Source organism: Papilio polytes, unplaced genomic scaffold, assembly GCF_000836215.1.
Source record: "Papilio polytes unplaced genomic scaffold, Ppol_1.0 DF823901.1, whole genome shotgun sequence".
NCBI lineage: Eukaryota > Metazoa > Arthropoda > Insecta > Lepidoptera > Papilionidae > Papilio > Papilio polytes.
The window spans coordinates 1030849-1054824 of record NW_013525303.1 but is presented as its reverse complement, the minus strand read 5'-3'; the positions used below and the strand labels follow the sequence as shown (position 1 = coordinate 1054824).

General features: G+C 33.8%; 2 protein-coding genes across 5 annotated transcripts; both read right to left on the bottom strand.

Annotated features, from left to right (window-relative positions):
- Window positions 1-624: 624 nt before the first annotated feature.
- Window positions 625-12695, bottom strand: LOC106102830 (snake venom 5'-nucleotidase). Of its 4 annotated transcripts, XM_013282419.1 has the most exons (16): window positions 12653-12688; window positions 11771-11913; window positions 7404-7524; window positions 6845-6952; window positions 6641-6727; window positions 6179-6345; window positions 5743-5841; window positions 5422-5544; window positions 5187-5352; window positions 4605-4783; window positions 3980-4135; window positions 3566-3745; window positions 2967-3091; window positions 2632-2733; window positions 2154-2250; window positions 625-1119 (listed from the first exon to the last, which is right to left on the bottom strand). In XM_013282419.1, exons 2-16 carry the CDS (start codon window positions 11894-11896, stop codon window positions 1036-1038), a joined length of 1920 nt encoding a protein of 639 aa, XP_013137873.1. In that variant the 5' UTR covers window positions 11897-11913; window positions 12653-12688; the 3' UTR covers window positions 625-1035. The 4 variants fall into 4 exon arrangements, with proteins under 4 accessions (XP_013137873.1, XP_013137872.1, XP_013137874.1 ...); XM_013282418.1 differs by lacking the exon at window positions 12653-12688 and having other exon boundaries at window positions 11771-12053; XM_013282420.1 differs by lacking the exon at window positions 12653-12688 and having other exon boundaries at window positions 626-1119; window positions 11749-12053.
- A 391-nt stretch (window positions 12696-13086) lies between these two features.
- On the bottom strand, window positions 13087-14101 carry LOC106102836 (carbonyl reductase [NADPH] 3-like). The gene has a single exon (XM_013282429.1). The coding sequence runs from the start codon at window positions 14048-14050 to the stop codon at window positions 13193-13195; it is 858 nt and encodes a 285-aa protein (XP_013137883.1). The 5' UTR covers window positions 14051-14101; the 3' UTR covers window positions 13087-13192.
- Between the last annotated feature and the right edge of the window lie 9875 nt (window positions 14102-23976).

Here is a 23976-nt window from a genome sequence, read left to right as displayed (position 1 = left end):
GGTGTGAAAGAGAAAGAAACAGTCATGTACGGCATATACGGCCATACATATCAAGACTACTAGCAATTAATGTGCACAGCGTGCAACTATATCTATCCTACTCACACACATCATAAGAACTGCAAGTGCGAGCGAGATGCACTATACGACGGTATCAAGTCTTTATTTCTCTGTCACGTAAAAATTCACAATACGGCAGTTAAATTGATATGACTTTTATTATTATTAAAAGAGATATTTTCGGACGGAACTCTAGTTTTTAATTACAACCGGATTTTTAATAAATTTTGAGGAAGTGCGAAAGAGATGGCATGAATAAAGACTTGAAACCTGTCTCGCTCTAACAAGGAAGACGATATTTTAAAGCCGTTTAAATACTACATTCTCTACGCTAAGCAATACTGTTTATGAGGTAGATGAGCCGGTAAGCGATTTTAGATTTTATTACTAAAAGCATAGCGTTTATATTACGTTGAATATTAAATATTTGACTCGTGACGTCAGAGTAGTGTACAAAATAGTTTACGTAGTAAATAAATGACAAAAAATAATAGAAATCTTTTTTGCTCGTACTAATATAACTAATTTAAATGTAAAAATTTCCTTTTTAAAAGAGCATAATAATCAACAATATTTGATTTTCACTTTCACATCAAATAATAAAAACTCGATTAACATAAAATCGATATTTCATCGTTATAATGGAATATTTCGATTATCAACAAACCTTAAAATAAATTAATGGTAACAATGAAATAACATGTAATAAATTATGATCACAAACATTGAGATATTGCTTTCTTATATCAGTATAATAATAAAACATTTTGTTTTAAAAACAAAATAACATATAAAACCTGTTTAGTAAAAACATTTGTTCAAAATACACTAAAGAAAACAAAAGTGATTCTTTTTTCAAATTAATTAAAAAAAAAATATCTAGACTTTGAGTATTCGTTCAAAATGAACTTACATAATGCAAATATAAACTTTATTGCTTAAGAGATTAGGTCGAAATTTTAATATGGGAGTTATTTAAGGCGAGTTTTCATCATCGACCTCCTTTATAACCGCATCAGACTCCCAGCGAGCTCGCTCAGCTAAAAGTGCTTGAAGTTTCTGGAAAAATAAGATAAACAATCATAAATTACGTAATAATAATTATTTGCCTCAACGAAACATCGAGCCTTGCTTTTTTTATAATATAAGGTGGGAAACGAGCAAGCGACTTGAATCCACCGAAATGGAAAGCGGCCGCTGCCCTTCGACATACGCAATTGCACATGCGTTGCCTACCCTTAATTGACGAAGGAGACGCACATAAAGAGGACGTTTCCCCTTCCTATGCGTCTCCACCGTCAAATCCACTTTTCCTTCCCATCCTTTCCTCTTAAGAAAAGTGTGTAAAGGGAAAGGGACTAAAATGAGGCCTCCGGCACCACACTCATCAGATTGTACGCGGAGTTGCTTCCACTTCACGTCTGTCTTCTGTGTGGTCGTGGTATTACTGGGGGCGAGCCGGCCCTGCAGTGCTAACATGTTAAAACGGGCACTACCACTGTTGCTCAAAAGACATCGAGCGTGCTCAACGAAACATCGAGTTTCATTGTCTGCTTTAAAGAAACATCAATTTATGCACTTATTTGATTTATTAATAACTAAAAAAACAGTGGTTTTATTATTTTACTCATATAGAACAAGTTTAGATTGTATCAAGATATTAAACTTCTTAAATATAAAAATATTCTATAGTCTACTTTCAAACACAAAAAAATTTAAAATGTTAACAATGGTAGAGCCCGCTTTAACATCTTCGCATTGTAGGGCTCGCCCTGTGTAATACCAGAAGACAGGTGTGAAATGGAAGCAATTCCGCGTACAGTCTGATGAGTGTGAAACCGGAGGCCTAATTTTAGTCCCTTTTCCTGTCCATCCAGTTCTTAAAGAGGAAGGGATGGGAAGGAAACGTGGATTTCACGGTGGAGACGCATAGCAAGGGGAAATGTCCTCTTTATGTGCGTATCCTCCGTCAATTAAGGGTAGGCAGCGCATCTGCAATTGCGGATGTCTTTGGGCAGCGGTCTCTTTTAACACCTTATATTATAAAAAAAAAGTCGCAATTATTTGGTAAACAATCAAATTCAATATCTTACCTCAGGTTTATCAAGAACAATAATTCTGTTGTCAATTTTGGGCGCGAGTTCGCAAGCGTTCTGCTCCAAGTCGTCGAGCGAGGCGCGCCGCGTCAACCTGCACATACATCCGACTCGAAGGACCACAATATACAAAAGTTTTAATTATTTCTAGTTTTATTGAGCTAGAAACGTTAAAACATGGGTTTTTAATTTTCTGCGTTACAAGTTAGGAAGGAATAAAAGACCGTTTGACTAGATAAAGTTAAAACGGCGTTTTTATCTATACATGAGATATGCATAGTACTTCTTACTATTATTATAAATGCGAAAGTTCAGATGGATGGATGTTAGAGTTTGGGGCTATCAGCTATTCAGAATTTTTGCATAGATGTCTAGCACAAATAGGCTACTTTTGTGTTTTTTTGGTCATACTCAGTTCCTAATTTGTTGAAAAAGGTGAACAAGCTGTTTTAACATATTTGGTTAGCTCTTTTACCTGTGATGATGTGTTGAAGGTTCTACTGCGGCTGAGGAGGCTCTCCGCAGTGGGGGAGGGCCATCTAGCTCACTCCCGTCTAACATTTTCACCAAACTATGCCTGTGAAATGGTAGGCAGGGATACTGTAATTGGCCTTAATAATTATTATTTTTAAAAGTATGAACGCTCCTAGATTTTAAAGTTTTTACGGGGCCAATTTTAAACATTCTTTCACCGTTAGAAAGGTAATTTATCTGTGAGTAACATCGGCTACATTTTTTATTATTTTTTAATTTGACGCGGGCGAAGTCGCGTGCAACAGCTAATAAGTGATAGAAAAGTGCCATTCTTACCGTCTGCTGAGTGTGACGAGAGACTGGCGATGTTTGGAAGGTCGAGCCTTGCCAGTGCGGACGTTGATAGCCGCAAAGTGGTTCTGAACGGCCATGCCCACCTCTGGACACATGTCTTCTGACACCTGGTATAGGGGTATAATCTTGTATTTTTTTATAAATATTCTTTTTGTTTTTTTTTAATGACTTAGACCTGTCGGCATACTTGTAGAGCCAAATATGACTATTGCAATAATTAAATTATTGAGAGTCAAATCGGCTTGTTTAGGAAACATTTTTACTTTACCGAGTACGCAGAAAATATAGTAACAATTTTAACCGTTAGCTTGTTGTATTTACGTTTACAAAAAGTAATGAATTTTTACAAATATAAAATTTTATTAAACTATCTACATTTAATAAAAAAAAATTACATTATTTTTTCAAGTATTACCCCCTTATTTGTTGAAACCCAAGTTTCTTCACCTCCTTATATTGTTTTATACTTCAAAATACCACAAGAAATATGATTAAGGGAACAAAACGAAAACTTGTTAAAACTGCACCAATTTTCTCACTTCATTTCACCACTTCCTTATTTCCTCACTTCACCTACTTACCAGTACGGGGCAGCTAGGTAGCATGGTGAACCCATCATTCCCCGCATGAAGGTATTGCTTCACCGCCAGCCGGTACTTCTGCTGACGAAGCAGGTATTCATCACCTATCTTCACTACCTGCTCTTCTACACGCTGACCTGGAGGCTTGGAAGGGTCGAATGCGAAAGATATACCTGCCACCTGTTGATTTGGCACGTCAGAAGTATGTTTACTGTTTGAAACGACGTGCCAACTGATGTATGAAGGATGTTCAATTTTTATAACTAAAATAATGCCAACAAATTTTCATAGTAACTAAATATTATGTTCGTAAGATACGGGGAAACTAAAAATTTTTTTTTTAAATTAAGCATACTAATTTGATTGATAAGATGTTTAGTTAGTTTATTTCAAAGGACTGTATAAGCTAAATACCTGTGGAAACCTTCCTTCTAAGCTTGGATATTTGCAGACGGAGTTTTCTAGAATCTTCAGTATGGTTTCTCCACTCGCCTCGACCACAACCAAAGGATCTCTCATAGGTATTATTGTGGATAAATCGCGCAGAGTAAAATCACCCGCTGGATGGACCTAGGAAGAAGTTTTCATATATTTTTCAACAGTTGCACTTGAAATTTAGTTCAATCATCAAATGTGATGGTAAATCCTAAAAGATTGAACAATCTTTTCAAGACGAAAAGTCCATACTTTGGTTTCCTACTGAACGATAATAAAATGTGACTCGAATTGTAGGGGTTTCTTGTACATTCAATTATAAACCTTAAATCTCTATTTGGTCGTGTGAGAATTGTTAATGAAGTTCAACAAATTAGGTGATTTTACAGGACATGGTAGATTATATTCATTAAGTTTTTTTTTTAATTTTGACATAATACCTATTAATAGTGTTTACACTTAGATATTTAATAAACAGGAAATTGATAGTTTGTTAGTAAAAAATCCATAAATGGTCAACCTCCTTTTAAAAAAGTCAGTTCCAAATATTAAATGGACCAAATGAAGAATAGCTGTAAGTTTTTATGGACTATTCCATCCTCACCTGATCAGATCTGAAGGTGCCAGAGTTAAGGAGTACCAGGTCAGCTCCGGTCGCGGCCAGCAGCACATCACACACCCAGTTGCCCAGATTGCTCTCCTGCCGCCGCACGCAGGAGAACCTCCCCTCCAGAGGTACGCAGAACTTGCCCAATACCTCCTCCATCTTACCTTCTATCATAGCTGGAATACATTAGGAGTTACTAATCTATCTTACTTATTATAAAAGCGAAAGTTTAGGATGTTTTAAGCGTTTGTAACCTAAACTGTTGAACGGATCTCAATGAAATTCGTCATAGATGTATAGTATAGTCTGGAAGAACTTATAGGCGATTTCCTTTTTTTATTTTATATGGACGAAAACGCGGACGAGTACTAGTATTTTTATTTACACAAAAAAGGTATATTAGTGTTGGACATCATTTGTACATGAATATTTTGGTTTATAGAAATTGAATGATCCAACCCGAAGGACCAAAAAGTAAACAGAATATTCTAGAAATTGAACTAAAATATCTTATGTCCACTGAAAGGTGTGGTTTTAACAACTATTCCCCAGAAAAATAAGACCTAGGTAGAAACTTACCTGAGTATTTCTCAACCTTGGCTTTAAGGGCCTGGTCCTCCGCGTAATCGCTGGTCACATCCACCGCGTCTATCTCCACCCGTGGTCCTTCAGGACCAAAACTAAGGTTGATCTTAGAGAATTGTCTAAAATCTGTACCACTTTTGACGATGTATTTGTTGTTAATCTATAAAAAAAGAGATAATATAAGACAATAAAAAACTCAAAATATATCAGTATTTTATTTAAAACTGACCTCTAACACCTCATAGACGTGATCATGACCCCCAAGTATGAGGTCAATTTCAGTACAACCCTCGGCTAATTTGACGTCATTGGGGGTGCGCATGTGTGTCAGTGCTATCACGTATTCACAACCCTGGAATATTGAAAATTGGATCTTATTCTGATTGACATAAAGCTTTATTTCAAAATGTACAGAAAAAATTATAAAGTTTGTTCATGTTTATCTCAAAAACTAATGATCGGATTTAAATAATAATTTAAGTATTAGGAAGCTTGAGTATAAGGCTATGTTTAAAGCTATTTATATTTCGTCTAACGAGTGAAACTGTACCTCTCGTTTCAATTGTGATGCCAGTTTCGTTCCTGCTTGTAAAAAATCTATAAATGTCACTTCTTCTGGGTTGATTGTCGCTAATGTGTCAAGCCATTCCTGAAATAATATGCATTAATTACAATAAAAACGTTGTATCAGAGTTCAAAATCAAACAAAAACTGTCTTTAAACGGAATTTAAAAAAGGGAGATTGCAAGGGGGTAGGCAAGAAGTACTCTACACTTTTTTGTTTCATAGAGGAAAAAAATGTTTGTAAAGAAGCTCCAAAATTCAATTACATCGATTTTAAAATTATTTTCAACATTAAAATTACATATTATCCTTAAATAACATAGACTATATGGCAGAAAAAATATTAAAAGTGTATGAAAAATCAATTTTAGTATAGCGCGCTACCAACACCAAAGGAGGTGAATCGACTATACCTCCTATACCTGTTCAACAAGTCCTATAAGGCCGATTTTGTGTCCATTGCACATCAGAGCGTGTGTTATCTTGCCGTCGCCGAGAGGACGGCCCGTCTCGTTGTCGATCACGTTAGACATCAGCCAGGGGAAGCTGCATTGAGCGACTAGACCTGAGAGGACTTCTAGACCGAAATCTATGGACAGAAATGAAAAATTTTGTAGGAACTGTCTGTCCAGGAGTAGACTAAAGGCAGGCCCAGATATAGTGCGGAAATACGAAAAAAAAATCACGAGCGCAAGCGTAACTAACCGTACAATTCCACTGGATTAAGAATTACTTGTTATAATTTTATTTGAATAATGGAAGGATATTTTTAAAAATAAGAGGAAGGGGCTAATGGGAGCATTGAAGAGCTCATCCACGTCCATGAACACTTGTTTTTATACATGTTTCGACACTGTAAACCCTCATTTCATTGAATATCTTACCAAAATCATGATTTCCAAACACCGCGCAATGAGTTCCTATTTCATTGAGTACTGGTACCATCTGCTCACCTTTTGTAAATGTACTTACTGTAAATAAAAAAGATACAAAACAGACCGTTAATTTTTTTTAATTCAGTAAAAATATTAAGATTTTTGTGAGCTTCAGTGGAAACCTATCTTAAAAAATATTATATTTATACTCACACATACTAGGCGAGAAAACATCACCACTAAACAATATAAGAGGGTTAAGATGCTGCAAAGCTTTCACAGCGGTGCTAAATCTTAGCGCCCCGCCCATAGGTTCTGTGTCTGAAAGGTAAGACACGATCAAATATAGTGTAAAGAAAATTAAACATAACTTATTTTACTCAGAATAAATGCAGTTAAATCGGTTTGAAAAAAAGCAGCTAAAATACGGAAGCAGTACGCGTTGTATACGACTTTTTATTTTAAAAACAAATCAATTTACATTATTTGTCGCCTACAAAAAAAAATAGAATATTTTTTGAATTCGTACCAGACTTAACCTTGACATGAATAAATAAGTGGTTAAACGTAAGAAGAAATATCTTAGCATTACACCTTGGTCTAATCGGAAGTCTAGACGTTTGCAAGGTCGAAAATACACTACTTTTCTATATTCGTTTTTGAAACAAACATAGCTTCTAGATGTTCACTTTACATACATACATAAAGGTAATAAAAAGATAACTTTATTTTTCTAAATCTGTCTAAAGTATCGACTATCGATAGAACTTACTAGTGGTCTGCTCGATATTGTAGACATCGTTGTAATGGACGATGATCACGTCGTCGCCCATCCCTCGGCCTGCCAGCTGGTTGACCGCGCGCCGACCCACTTGACGCACCTCTAGTGATGCCTACAATACATCGATATTTTTATTTTTTTTAAATAAATTGATGGCTTGCTTCAATCCATGTATGATATCTTTATAAATGTATAGTATGAAGTTAAATGTTCTTAAATAAAATTCTTCAACTAAAAAGGTTGCTTAATATCACCTTGCCGAATAGTCAAATACTAGAATAGACTTTACGTTTTGGCACGTTCCTGTCTCCAGTTGCTATCATTAAAATTAAAGCTAGAAACATACGATATGATAAAATAATTTAAAAAAATCTGAATCTAATGCGTGCAGTAGACATTGACGTATGTAATAAAAACATGCAATTCCAAAAGGTATTTTCGTTAATAGTTTGATTTCCCGCATACAATAATTTGCAAGCTACAAAAGTTGCATTTCAGTTGGCACGTCGGGAAGAAGAGAACTCTTATTCGCGACTTGCCAACTCAAACGCTCTGTATAAGACGGTGACAATTGCACAATACAAGAGGAAGTGCGATCATTGCGAATTGATATGACCTTCTCACACTGGGTGTTTCAAATATAGCATACGTTTAAATTGATTGGAGACAATATTTATACGATCTACCTTCAGAAAGTTATTTTTCCTCTACTCTGTTAGGTAATTGGTACACAAAAACATCAAGAAGAAGAAGAGAACAGACGAGGGGATAAAATGAAAAGGGACTATTTCCTTCTGCCTTTTATCCTGAACTTTATTGAGTATCTCCTGGTCAAATTCCAATTTATAGAAAATAGTAAGATGACATTATTATATTATACTAGTTGTTGAACGCGACGTCACTCGCGTGAATTTTTAAAGTAATAAAATACATAGCCTATTCACTGTTAACATAGCTTTCTAATAGTGAAAGAATTTTTAAATCGACTCAGTAATGTTTGAGTTATTTCACACACATAAATACAAATCTTTCCTCTTTAATGTTAGTATAGTAGAATAGAGTACGTACAAAATTTAATAAAACCTTTTAACACATTTAATGCTGACTTGCCTAACATGTTCACTTTAATAGAAAGGAATATACCTAACCGTTAGTCCGCTCTGTCCCCACGTGGCGATAGATGAGATAAAAAGTTTCATCCGTCCCACCTTTTAGTCCCACTATCACCAATAAGGTGACAGATTGGACCGTTAAGAAATAAAATAAGTCCCCTCATCCCAAAGTTGGGACGGATGAAACTTTTTATTCTCATCTGTCGCCATGGGGGGACAGAGCAGTGTGACGGTTGGGAATAATCCGTCTACACTATACTATATACTATATTATAATAAAGCGTAAACACACACTTCTTTATTGCCTAAAATGTCAGTAATTAAAACAATTTTTTTAATAATTATATATACGGTATTAAAATTAGGGGATAAATATTGTGGATAAAAACCCTAATGTGAGACAGGGACCATAAGCTACAAGCTGCCAACATCATGAAGTAAGGTTGCCACGGTTTGTCATTGTGTCATATCATTTTGACATTTGCGATTGATAATTTGACAAATGTAAACAATAAAATGAAAATTTCCTAATTTCATGCGGATGACACCGCACGGGAACAGCTAGTATATAAATAAGTAGCATTGAAAGTGTTGTAATGATAAATATACCTTGCATGTAAATAATTACATATTCAATACGGAAGGACGTAAAATAACACCTAAGGTCGCTATTTGATCGTTTTAATTACATGTTATATAACCACGATTATCATGTGTACAAGGTCTTACATAAACGAACATAGATCGTATTGAAAAACGAAATTGTGAATAGATCTAAAAATGTTTACGATGTAATCAAATATTCATTTACTAGCTTTCGCCACTCCGTCTGCGTGGGATTAAAAAAACAAAAATGAATAGCCGATGTGTTCTTCCAGACTATCCTCTACATGAATGCCAAATTACATCGAAATCCGTTCAAAAGTTTAGGCTATAAACTCTAACAAACATCCATCCATCTAGAATTTCCCATTTATGATATTAGTAAGATTTTGTTTCCTAATCGATTAGTAGTTTTTGGATCATCACTAAAGTACAGTTGATTAGAAAAGTGCGACAATTTTTTTTACACCTTTTCTTAAGGTGCTTCTGCGATATCGTAACAACGGCGGATCCAAAGGGTCATGGGGTCACGACCCTCTTGACGAAATATATTTATATATTTTGCCAAGCTCTTGACTTAACCATGACTATGTGACCCCCTTCCGTCCCGAGGCCAAAGCTGGATCCGCCCTTGTATCGTAACCTCGGTTATTGTGATCGTTCTGAGTTTACAAAAGCAGAGAAAGCAATTAAAATATTATACTCCAAATATATTTCAAATTCAATTTCAGAAGTGCTTCTTTGTTATTTGCTTCCGTCATTATATATTACCGTTAAACTATTTTTTTTTATTAGATGAATTTCGTTTTTTTACACATGTAAAATTAGCAACTGGTCTGTAAAAGCTAGTTCTATTTTCTTTTAAATTTTATAAATAAATTGGCTTGACGCATGACAAGGTATACCGCAAAAATCCTTGGTTAGATCGAACAAAAAAACTTTCGTCTGGCGATAGGCCAAGCGATTACTTACGAGGTTCGGTTTCATCGTTAATATATTGGATTTTGTTTTGATAGAAACTTTTACGCCTATGAATCTTTATTCTGATATACCATGTAATGAATCAAATACTTTGAAAGTCATGTTAGTAATAGTATAGTGATATTTTATTTTAATACAAAGATTTTTATAGACAATAAGACAATCATAATACAATAAGACATAGAGTTTGTAGCCTAAACAACTTAACGAATTTCGATGGAATTTGGTAGAGATGTTGAGGATAGTCTGGAATAATAGATAGGATACTCACTCTTGTTTTTTAATTTCACGCGGACGAGGTCGCGGGCAAAAGCTAGTAATCGATACTTTCATATTAATTTTTCTATCGCAGTTTTTTTTATTTTAATTTATTAAACAAAAGTTTATTCCAAAGTATGACTTGTGTGCATGAGTGTACCATACGTCCTTCCTCAAGGCCGTAACAGATAAAACAATGTTGCATAATAAAATAAAACACGACCTTTTTGGTGTGACTATTTTTAACTAATATACATTGCATTGCTTAGGCAACAATAACATCAAGATAACAACCAAGTCCAAGGCTCTAGACAGAGACGGGCGTCAACAGTCTTCGAAATACAGTCTCAAAGTAACCATGTTAATGCCCCCTCTCCTTGTAAAAACTGGGCGCTGTAGTAACATCGCCCAGGGCGGTGTTTTGACAACCAGTATTAGATACAGCCTTGATTGATCATAGTTATCAATCTCTTTTATCTAAACATTTCAAGGTCCTTTAATATAAATATAGGAAGTGTTTAGAAGTGATTTAATTATATTTATATATTCTAACAACTGTTTTGTCAGAGATTAAGGTATTTTTGTAGATGTTACCGAGATATATTTTTACCTATGTTAAAATAATATTGAGTTTCAATTTGACATAGAACTATTTTTATCATACTGGCTAATAGTGCGGCCATCTTTATTTTATTTTCCCTTCAAACACAAGAGAAATTTCATAATGCTGCTAAATCTGATCAAGATACAAATACTTGATAATAGTACAGTCAGTTTCATAAATGTGTTTACAAAACTGTAATGATAATTTCTCTACATCTTTTATTACAAAAATATGGTACACACTTATTCACCAATCTATACAATAATATAACAAACTGTAAACACACTACTTTGTGACACAGGATGTCAGCAATCACAGCATATTTTAATAATTAGCCCTATACTTATGACACATTTTAGGCTATATATTTTCAGGCTATTAAACTTAGGGGTAAATAATTAGAAAAAACCATAATTTGGGAAAGAGACCATATAGTACAAGCTGTCAACATTAAGGAAGCAAGATTGTTGAAGGCTTTTGTCATTTGAATTTTAGAATTGTGAACAATAAACTAAAGTTTTATATAATTTCATGCGGAAGCCGCATGGGATCAGCTAGTAATATATATTTATGGCCATTATAAATACCGTAGGCTTTAGAGTTTGGTAATTTTATAACATTTATCGAGCTGACCATTTACCATAACTGTACTTATCTCTATAGAGTTGTCAATAAAGTATGCTTATATTTCCCACAGTACACTGAACATGCAACATAAATGCACATCTATACTACATAAATCATGCAAAATAAGTGCATAGAGCAGTGAGTAAACTACCCAGTATAACAATAGACAGTGCCTGTTTAAGCCATCCAACGACAGAACGGACACCATCGGTGACTTCTCCCGGTACATCAACACTGGTGGACTCTATCAATGAACTCCAACGTGAACGGAGAGCTGCTTGCGCCGCAAACGACGCCATCACACGCACTGTCCGTACTACAACCATTATAAGTGTCATAGTATCATTTTATTGTTGTAGAAATTTTCTTTCACAGTTTTGGGACTCTAGTTCAACTCCACAACTAGTTTATCTTGTGTTAAATGTTATTAGTCTTTTATGCTTTTAATTTTTGTTAAGTTGTTAATACAATTGTTATTTGTATTGTGTTTAATTTACTAGATTTGATTAGAAAAATAAATTCCAAATATTTCGATAACATTTTTTGTGCAGCCTTGAAAAGGTTGTGTTTAAACTATTCAGTGACATTTGATTTTCTTTGTTTACATAAGTTTTTCAATCTTAAACTCTTATAAGTTTATCATTTTATTATTTATATGCACAGAATCACTAGAAGGTCATTTCCCGAAGACCACTTTATGTCACATTCCGGAGTTTTCTATGTCTATTATTGGCACACGAAATTCGCGACGTCTTAAACACCAGTAGACACAAAACGAATGTAAATACGTATTTTCACTAACAGGAATTTTTAAACTAGGTCTGCGCAGTGCCGTACACAGAATGGCAATGTTCTCTGTTAGGTCAAGGCACTTGAACGCCTATTTTGGCTCGCTACTTTAATATACTAATAAATAAATACACAATGGCTTTGATAACTTCTACTGACATTTCATTCCGAGCGACACAGTTTCTTAAAACTGTAGCATGATTGTAACGTTGTATTCCTTTCATCTTTAATTTAATTTGTAAAATAAATATAAATGACAAACTTACCTAACAGATTTAAAAATTGGTGTGTTGGACAATAGATTTTTTATAGACTTACACTTGATACAATTTAACAATTGTTTAATTTACATATATTTAAATATTTATTTCGTATTCGAACGAGTAAATTAAAACTTAAGACAAGCACCACCCACAAACGGAATACATCAATCCGTACTGTCAATTTTTTTATGTCAAATTCGATCGGTTGCTTGTCGATTGTCAAATGTGTTTCGTTCCGTTTCACCATTATAATAATTTGAAGCACACTATTTTTCCTTTTTTTCTCCAAAAGAAGTTCTTGGTTGATAATAAAACGTTTAAAAAATAGCTTAAAAGAATAAAAAGTGCATGGAATATAACAGAAAAATCATACCGTTCGATTTTCAAACTTCATATAGCTTACATAAATAAAATAAAACAGACAAAGGTTTAAGTTTAAAAATGTTTATTAATTTTGGCACCATGTTTATGAAATCAAGTGAAAATGCAAATGCATTATGAATTTAAACAGAAATCAAAAAGGAAAGAATTTACTTCTATGTGTTACCAAACATCTTTACAGTAATAATCTCCTTCATAATCATACCAATCAACTATTTTTTTATCATGCCACATAAAAACACCTTTTAAATTTGGCGAAGCATCCATTATTAGATAGAGTATTGTTTGGGCTGCCTCATCTGCTTCTAAATCTCCTCCACCATTTGCCATATCTGTCTTCACATGTCCAGGGTGAACAGCATTTATAGAAATGTTTTTATTTTGATACTTTCTCTGCTGGACCATAGTTAAAGCTAACATCGCTGTTTTAGAAACTCTATGCTCAGCATGTTTACCTTCATCCGCAAAATCATCTTTATTAAAAGTTCCATTTCGTACACTTCCAAGATATTCTTCGACAAATTCGTTGATTTCTTTTGTTGTTAAATCCTTTTTTTGTAATGTTTCAAGCCATTTTTTATTTTTTAAATTTGATAAATGCCCACATGCGCTCGAAACATTAACAACTCTGGCGCCATCTGTTAGCAATGGATATAACCACTTTTCGATCGATAATAGACTCTGGTAATTTATCTCAATATTACGTTTTGCAGCCTCATACGTTGGGTAAATTTCATTCCATTCTAGTATTGCAGCATTATTTACTAGGACATCTAACCCACCGTGTTTTGTTTTAATGTAATCAGCGAAATCTTTAATACTGTTTTCATCACTTACGTCAAGCAGATGGAATTCGGGATGTAAATCTAGAGCTTTCAACTTTTCTACAGCTTCTAGGCCTCTTTTTTGGTCTCTCGCCGTTAAATATACTACGCCATCGAATTTTAAACAAAGCCCTTTAACTATGGAAAATCCTAAGCCTTTGTTAGCACCTGTTACAACAGCAACTTTAGACGCCATTTTGACGTCTATCAAAGTCAAACTTACTCGTGATACTGCCGGAGAAAACAGACATTTATTTACACAACAATATGAATATCGAGTTCATTGTACTGAGTTAATTAATAATATAGCTTTTTTTCTCTTTATATCTAAATTCCAAATAATCTATAACCTCCAATTGTAAACATTATTATCTTGTCATTGCAGTGTCGTTATAATTGTGTGGTGTTTATGTTTTGCATGTTAACGCCTGTGAGAATTGTAATAGCAATTTTGCTTTGCCACTTCATTTCAAAATAACAATTAACACAAAAAGTATTAAATTAGTGTAACATTGATGCAATTAATTTCGATTGATAAAACAGAAGAATAATCAACTGCAAATAATTCTGACATTCCAGTTCGGAAATCAGACTAGACAAACATTCACCGAGTGAAATATAATTCGATTTTAAAGCAATTTTTCTGCAACGGTACAAATCTGATTTTAAGACTAGTCAGAAATAAAGTAAAAAGAAATCGTAACGTTGTTTCTGAGATTCAATTTGCCGTTGAGATAGGACGGACTTTGTACCGAGATCAGATATTGTCTCTTAAAGTAAACCGCAATAAAATCAAACGAAAGACATTTTAGATAAACGTAAATCTGATAAATTTAATTTAAAAAAAATCATATAAAACAACAACACATATCTTGTATATAAGAATGAATATTTGTTTGTGTTTTTTATTGAATGTTTTTAGTCACCTTCAGTACGTTTCTTAGTTCTTGTAGCAAAGATTAATGATGCGTAGAGGCGTCTATAAACAAGAAAATTATGAGATTTAATGTTGATAGCTATAAAGCTTGTGGGGTCCTGAAGTCTGGATGAATCGTGTAAAAGAGGTTATGTGTAAGATATTATTGAATTATGATTAAGGCTGAATTATGGAATAATATATAGTAGTAATGAACAGAAATATGTTGAACTAGCCGTTCCCGTGCGGCTTCATCTGGATGAAATTCTCAATTCCAAATGTCAAAGTTACCGTTACCATAATAACCTTGCTTTCTCAATGTTGGCAGCCTGTAGTTTATAATCCCTTTCCTATGTGAGGTTTTTACCAATTTATTTACCCCCTAAGTTTACCTAATAGCGTGAAAATATTAAGTCTATAGCGTGTCGTAAATGCAGGGCATTTTATTAAAAAAAATAATTATTCAAAACTATGCTGTGATTCCTGACATCCTACGCCATGAAGTAATGTGAGTTTACGCTTTATTATATTAATACCGATACAAGCCATTATTCGTCTATTTCCTTACTTCAAAGTAAACCTCTACAATGTTTCTCCAGACGTATCACAAACGACAATATTACCAATGTAATGGATTGCAGCTTATATTGGCTTTCGAATACAAAGGATTTATTTTCCTTTCCTTTAAAGTTAAACTTGGACTCTCCATCAATAAGTTAGACCTAAGCTTCTCTAAATGGGATTTTAGTCAAATGACGATCTTCAGGACATAATTTATTCTCCTCAACTGTTGTGCGTTTGTCCATTGTTTCGCTTATTTAACCGTTGAACTGTTGTAAATAAAAATCGAGTAGTGTAACCTCCATTTAAGTTTATAGGAATCAAAGCAAGACTAAACAGTTGTGCGATAGTATAGTTAAAGGTGTGCACAAGGTCTTAATTCTTAAGTCATTGATCAGATAATAACTAACATGACTTTGTTATGGTCTTCCGAGAAATTCAAATATAATTGCCCGATTGTCGATTTTTAATAGAATTTTTAGACTTTGTTTTTATACTCATCATTACAATCATCACCAGCTCACTATATGCCCCCACCGAGAGGCTCGGAGCCTCCTAATAAGGGGTGACTAGGCCATAGTCAACCACGCTGGCCAAGTGCGGGTTGGTTGACTTCACACATATCTTTGAATTTCTTCGCCGATATGTGCAGACATCACGATGTTTTCCTTCACCGTAAGAACGTCGGTTAAATTATGTACGTATGAAAATTCGAAAAATCGAATATCAGATTAGTACATGACGGGATTCGAACCCAAAACCTGTAGATTACAAGTCAAGTGCTTAAACCACTGAACCATCGACCCTCTTTGTACTGTATCTGCTTTAATTTGTAAGCGTCAAAGGTATATTTACCTTTATTAGGTTGGATAATTCGTTGTCCGTCGGCAAACAGTTTTTAACCTAAAGAAGCGCAGTGCGGGTTCGTAAAAGGCAACTCCTTAAGCGACCTTAGAATTTTATTCCGCAAATATTTGATTATACTCTTAAAATATTCTCACAGCTTCTACAAACATATTAATATGTCTGTCGAAATATTTCTTTTTTTAGTTACGTTGTTTCTTAAAATATAATTTAGTTCGAAGTATATCTGAGGTCAATTATTACCATAGTAATTATTGTGAATGGCCAATCTATCTATACATATAATAAAATTGGAGTGTCTGTATCAAAAGAGAAATTCCACATTTCGGGAAGATGTATTTGCGTTGCAGATAATAAAAATCGCGTTTATAAATTTTTTGTCTGTCTGTCCGGAAGCCGCTTTTGTTACGGGTAATCTGTGAAACAACTGGGTCGGTTACGACAGGACTTTCATTAAAGGGTAGCTGACATAGACGGGTATATTATAGGTTACTTTTCTATCTTAATATTGCGTGGATAAGGTCGCGGGCAACAGCTAGTCAGAAATATATTAACTTATCGAAGAATTTATAACCTCAATTTAGAGTTTACTTTTTCGTAAAAGATATTTTTTATTTATATTTGTTATTAACTTTTATCTTTGTTATTGAATATTTTAACCTTGATTGAGTTTATTGAACGCATCCTTACCTGGGTTCGGTTATGCGTAAAAAATATGCAAATCAAACCAGTATCTAATTATCTGCAACATGACAGATATATAATGTACACTAATAATAGAATTGGAGTTTCTGTATCTATTATCTCATATCTTTAGTTTCTTTTTTACAATATAATATATAAAATAAAATAAAACACATTATATAAAAAAATAGAAGTCCACGGGCTGCGGAATCCGATGACTCAAGCAGCCAGTGGTCAGGACTGCAGACAGGAACCTCCTCACTATTCGTGCGGTTTCCAAAATAACCGCCTTTTGTATCGGGCCCTTAATCCAACTGTCTAGCGAGAGCTTCTTGAGGTGTTGGTCGAAGCTCTTCGCTGTTAGCCCGTGTCTGTATCTATATTATTACTATAAAGATTTGTATTTTTGTATGTATTGAAATAACTTCATAAATTTCATAAATTCTTACACCATTAGAAAGCTGTTATCAGTGAGTAACTTGGCTTATGCCTTTTATTGATTTACTTATTTTTTTAATTGTGGGTTTATAATAATAATATTTTTATCAAAAGACATTGTCTTTAACAGTCGATAGCAAAAGATTTGTAGAAACTAGTCAGTCGTTTTCTTACAAACGTGTTTTGGTGCGATTTGTCTTAAGGTAAATGGAATAAATTTTACATTGCTCGTAAATAGAATAAGGACATATAAAGGGTGAATAAAGTTACACCATCACAGTTTTATTGTAGTCGGAATGTTGATGAGTGTATGTTTATGTTGTAATGTAATAAAACTGTTTATTATAGCAGAAGGACAAAAAAGCAAGCGGTTTTCATCAAATTAGCGAAATCACTGCTTCAAATAGAGATTTGGAATAACTTTTTTTAATATCATTATGTGGCCAATAAACAAGCGGCCACCTGAGTCCGCCAAAATGGGAAACGACCGCTACCCATAGACATTCGCAATAGCGGATGCGTTGCCTACCTTTTATCGACGGAAGAAGAGACGCAAATAAAGAGGATATTTCCCCTTTCTATGCGTGACTTGCACCATCGAATCCAAGTTCCCTTCCCATCCTTTTTATATTAGAAATTAGGTGGGAAGGAAAAGGCATCACACTCATCAGACGGAACGCGGAATTGCTTCTACTTCACGCCTGTTTTCTGTGTGGTCGTGATATTACACCAGGACGAGCTGACCCATTCGTGTGAAGATGTTAAAGCGGGCTCTACCACTGTTATGTTTAATGTGTTGTGTTAAAGGAAGGGTAGGGGAATAAAATTGGTCTCTGGCAAGATGGCGCTAGTTAGCTGTCATAATTAAGTTTGTCTTATGCCCTTCAGGTCAAATAACTTTGACTGTAGACCGAACATTGGAACAACATTTTCATGTAAACTCCAAATTACTTTCAAATTTGGAATTCTGTCAGATTGTAAGCGGCTAACGAAGTAAAGAATCGTTTCAGTTTATACACTCTTAGATTACAGTTATATTTCTCCTTTCAAAGGGAGTATAATAAAATTATTGGAAATTGAATTAACATGGTAACATTTTAAAATATATCTCCCTACGTTTTAGAACAGATAATTCGTTATGGGGGCATTCCTTTGAGCTTGGTAATGTTTTTAACCCGACGTTTAATATAATGAGAGAGGCAGCGAAGTGGGGCTTGCGGGGTACGGGGTTAATTGGGTCTCGTAAACTGCGTTTAAAGTTTTTACCTTACCTTGTTCAAAAGTGTGTATTTTAGAAGAATATTTAAGATAAAATATTACTTCTATTTCATTTTATTTAGGAACTATATTAAATATATCAAATTTAAAAAACGAAATAGGAACGTTTAAAATACGTTTAAAAAAATGTCTCACGAAATTTTAAACAGTATCTAATTTCCGTTATTTTATCTATTTGGGGTAATTCTAGTCAAATCTTGATATCTGTAATTTCCGTAATAAGCAATCATCTTTCTCCGTATCTTACTCCTGTAGTCGTGTAGCAGGTTTTTGTACTCCAAATAACTCTATCATACGTCATCTCAGTCATCACTTCATCATGTCCTTTACACAATCCATCTCTTTCTATCCTCTACCGGTGTACCACACTCATAACTAACGTTCTTGTAACATGCGATTTATCCCTCCTCATAACATGCCCATACCATGCAAATCTTTTATTAATAATAATCATCGTCAATGCTAAATTTAAATTATTAATTAATTAACTAGATTTATTAAAATTAATTTATTAATCTATACTATTATAATAAAGCGTAAACACACACTTTGTTACCTAAGATGTCAGCAATTACAGAAGATTTTTGAATTATTCTTTTTTTAATAAAAAGCCCTACACTTACGTTACGCTTTAGGCTATATATTTTCACGCCATTAAACTTTGGGGGGTAAATATTTTGGATAAAATCCTAATGTGGGAAAGAGACCATAAGTTGCTGCCAACATCAAGGAAGCAAGATTGTCAAGGTTTGTCATGTCATGTCATTTTGATATTTGACATGTAAACAATAAAATAAAATTTTCATAATTTTATGCGGATGAAATCGCATAGGAACAGCTAGTTAATTAATAAAAAATAATTACTTAATTAATTAACTTATAATTAATTTTGATTAATAAATTAATCAATCCGTCAATTAAGGGTAAGCAACGCATCTGCAATTGCGGATGTTTATAGGCAGGGGTCGCTTTCCATTTCGGTGGATTCAAGCCGCTTACTCGTTTGCCACCTTATAAAAAAATTCTAATTCTTTCAAAAGAAATTGATAATAATCTACATGTATTTTTACATAAGGAAGTGCAATTAAATTCTAACTTATGTGATTACATAGTGTAGAAAAATAAATCGACATGTAAAGGTAATTTAATATTTAATGTCGCATTCACACGAACTATACAATAATATGTAACAATAGACAATCTAGAGTACAAGGGCATTTCAATCGTTCAATGTAACATTGTGTACAGTCGAGGACATATATAACCTACCCATTTCAAGAATGATAACGCTCGCAATATAATCTACACTAATATTATAAAGAGAAAGATTTGTATTTTTGTATGTATTGTAATAACTCAAAAAGTACTGGGCCAATTTCAAAAATTCGTTCACCATTAGAAAGCCACGTTATCAGTAAATAACATAGTCTTTTTTTATAATTTTTTTTTAATTTCACGCAGGCGAAGTCGCGAGCAACAACTAGTTATGAATAACTAGCTTTCGCCCGCGGTTCCTACCGCATGAAGTAAAAGACAAAAACTAAAGTAAGTAGCCTATGTGTTCTACCAGATTAACCTCTACATGTATGCCAAATTACATCGAGATTCGTTCAGCAGTTTAGGCTACAAACTCTAACAAACATCCATCTAGACTTTCGCTTTTATAATATTAGTAAGATAGCAACAAATGAATGATAGTTCTTATGGTGTCTTGTGTGGAAGTCAATTTATTTCCTTGACTGTAACATAACCTCAAAATAGTTTTTCTCTAGTCTAATGTATATCTCTACATTTCGCTAATTAAACTAACGCATGTGACATTCGATAGATGTTAATACGAACTGAGGCTGAATCTATTCGCAATGTACGAGGTTGAGGTTTTTATTACAGAAAATAATCGTAAAACTTCGCATCTATACTATTATAATAAAGCGTAAACACACACTTCTTTGTTGCCTAAGATGTCAGCAATTACAGCATATTTTTGAATAATACTTTTTTAAATTAAAAGCACTACACTTACGTCACGCTTTAGGCTATACATTTTCACGCCATTAAACTTAGGGGGTAAATATTTTGGATAAAAACCCTAATGTGGGAAGAGACCATAAGTTGCTGCCAATTTCAAGGAAGCAAGATTGCCAAGGTTTGTCATGTCATGTCATTTTGACATTCGCTAATGATAATTTGACAAATGTAAACAATAAAATATAATTTCATGCGGATGAAGCCGCACAAGAACAGCTAGTTATTTATATAATAGGTGTATATTGCTTTAACTCACTATTACAATTAAATACTAAAAAAATTGCTACTTAAACATAATTTGCATGTAATTTGCATATACACTAGCGCTTTTTAAAAAACATATTGCTTTACAAAAAAGAACATAAAACAATACATGACTTTTGACTTCTGATATAAATTAATGTATTATATAATTTTATTTAAAGGTAATAATTCTTTATCTTTACAAAAACTTACATATACACACCCACATACGCATGCACACGTCCACACACACACAAGCATCCAAGCACATTCATGTGAATACAAACAATACACTAAATAGCTCATAACAAAATATTTATCTTTTTATGTATATCTCTCATCTTATTTTGTAACCATGTATTTTAAATTCCGCAAGACAATCGTTAAAAGAAGACGCTACCTCCTGAAACACGGTTATTACTAGCTCAGGAGACAGAGTCCCACTAACGGTACTAAACTGTTTTAGATCAATAAAGATTTTTTTTTATTTCTTTTTATTATTTATTAAAAAAAATACATGAGTATGTATGTATGGATTTGAATGTTAGGCAGTAAAAGGAACAGATGAAAGGAGACTACATGTGACAGAAATGCGAATGGATAAAATACGAAATGAGTAAATTAGTGGAAGTTTGAGAGTAGCCCCAGTAGTAGAGAAGGTAAGGAGTAAAAGGTTAGCATGGTATGGGCATGTTATGAGGGATGAATCGTATGATACAAGGAGAACGTTAGTAAGTGTGGAAGGGTATATCGGTAGAGGTTGACGTAGAAATAGATGGATTGCGTGAAAGGTGACATGATCAAAAAGGCAATTTGACCGGAAAAATAATTCTGTAATAAATTAAAACAATATAAATTTAAAAAGTCTTTCTATCCGTTTCTATACAGTCGTATCTCGAAGCATAAAGTGTTGACTAACAACGCCTTCCCTTTGAAAATGTTTTAATAATTCAGGCTTAATTTAAAGGTGGCAGGTGACGTCTTTTGAAGTGTTGCCACTTGAGAAAATATGACGCAATGAAATGGGTTTCAATTTACCCCTAACATACCCTCGTTTCTGGCATCAACATATCTTGTAATTAAATTAATGAGTTATTTTATTACTAAATTACATCTTGTTAAAATGTTAACAAGTTTTTATAGCACTAGCACTACAAGTTGTGATCGCGACTTCGTTCACGCGAACTTAAAAAAAATTAAGTTATAAATATAGGTTATGTTTACTTATGTCAGCGTTCTGATAATAGATTTTTTAAAATCGGAACGTTACATACAAAAAAGCAAATAAAAACTGTAGAAAAATGCTTTGTAATAAAACCTAAGCATATTTTGTAATATACATGACAATCTCTACATATAATAAGATTAGAGTGTCTGTAATATCAAAAGAAGAATATTTAGATTTCGAAAAGATCTTGTATTTGCTTTGCTGATACGAAAAACGCATTTAAAATTTTCTTGTCTGTCTGTCTGTCCACAAGTTGCGTTTGTTCCGGGTAATCTGCGAAACGGCTGGGCCGATTTCGACCGGGCCTTCACTGAAGGGTAGCTGACATAGACGGGCATATTATAGGATACTTTTTTCATTACTTAAATGTTACTATACGTCCATTTGTCACTTGTTATGGTAAAAATGTAGAAAACTCACGTAGAAATATCACTGCATACCTCGGCTGACACCGACGTCAAAGTAATAATAATTGTACAATATAGACATAACAGCTACAATAAGGGACGCTTAAATAATTCAAGGATTTTCATTACTTTTTAGTGTATTGTTTTTTTGACAGTATTTTGTTTTCATTTTCTTTGGAAGTCGGTTTTTTTATTGTGTATATTGCGTGGACGAAGTCGCGGGCAACAGCTAGTAGACAATAAAATATAATTTTATGTTATAATTAAAACACTAACGTATTGTTGAGAATTAAACGATTTATTCCAAATTAGTTATCTTTTTATTCATCTCTCTGACTTAACAACAACACGTTTCCATGGTAACCGCTTACAATTTTATATCCAAAGAGTATCAAAATTATAAAACATGTCACAAATTAAAAAGCTAATTATCAAAGAATATTTACAGTATATTTACGTAACAGTATTTTTATAGTCTGTTATATTCAATTTAATTGGTGCTTCAACATTGAAAGCTATGTTCATGTAAATAGTTTGTGATTTTTAGTACAAGGTTGGATTGATATGTCACATTGCGTTCAATTTAATACGGTCTGTGTTTAAATCGTAGCTAAATTGTACAATAAGTGCTCACACACGTTCGACTAAACTATCGCACAACTGTTTAGTCTCGTTTTGATTCCTATGAGCTTATATAGAGGTGCGTACGTATTTTTATTGTGCAACTAAACAGTTGAGACGAAACAGTTTAACAGTGGTAGAGCCCGCTTTAACATCTTCGCACGAATGGACCGGCTCGCCAGTAATACAATACAATAGCAATTCCGCCTTTCGTCTGATGAGTGCGGTGCCGGAGGCCTAATTTTAGTCACTCTCCCTTTCCACCCTTTTCTTAAGAGGAAAGGAAGGGAAGGAAAAGTGGATTTGACGGTGGAGGAAACGCATAGGAAGGAGAAATGTCCTTTTTATGTGCGTCTCCTTCTCCGTCAATCAAGGGTTGGCAGCGCATCTGCAATTGCGGATGTCTATGGGCAGCGGTCGCTTTTCATTTCGGTGGATTCAGGTGGCCGCTTGCTCGTTTGCCACCATATGTTATATAAAAAAACAATACTTCATTTAAGGCCGGTTTCCTATCTACATTTAACCATTCGTGTTTTAATTAGATACATTCATGAAATGCGTGTCCGAACTACGTAACTAAATAAGTCATCATCATCAACTTGCCCTTATCCCTTATGGAGGATCGGCACAGTATGTGCTGCTCTTCCATACATCGCTATCAGCCGTATCTGAATCCACTCCCTTCTTAAGCATATCCTCTTTCACACAATAAGTAAATAAGTGTTTGGTAAAATTATTCAAGGCCACAAGTTATGAATAATATATTTTTTTAAGATTACGAGATTATAATTCACAGTAAATTCTACCTCTGTTGAGATAAAAATCTTCATTACGAAGGAAGCATGTGTAATGGG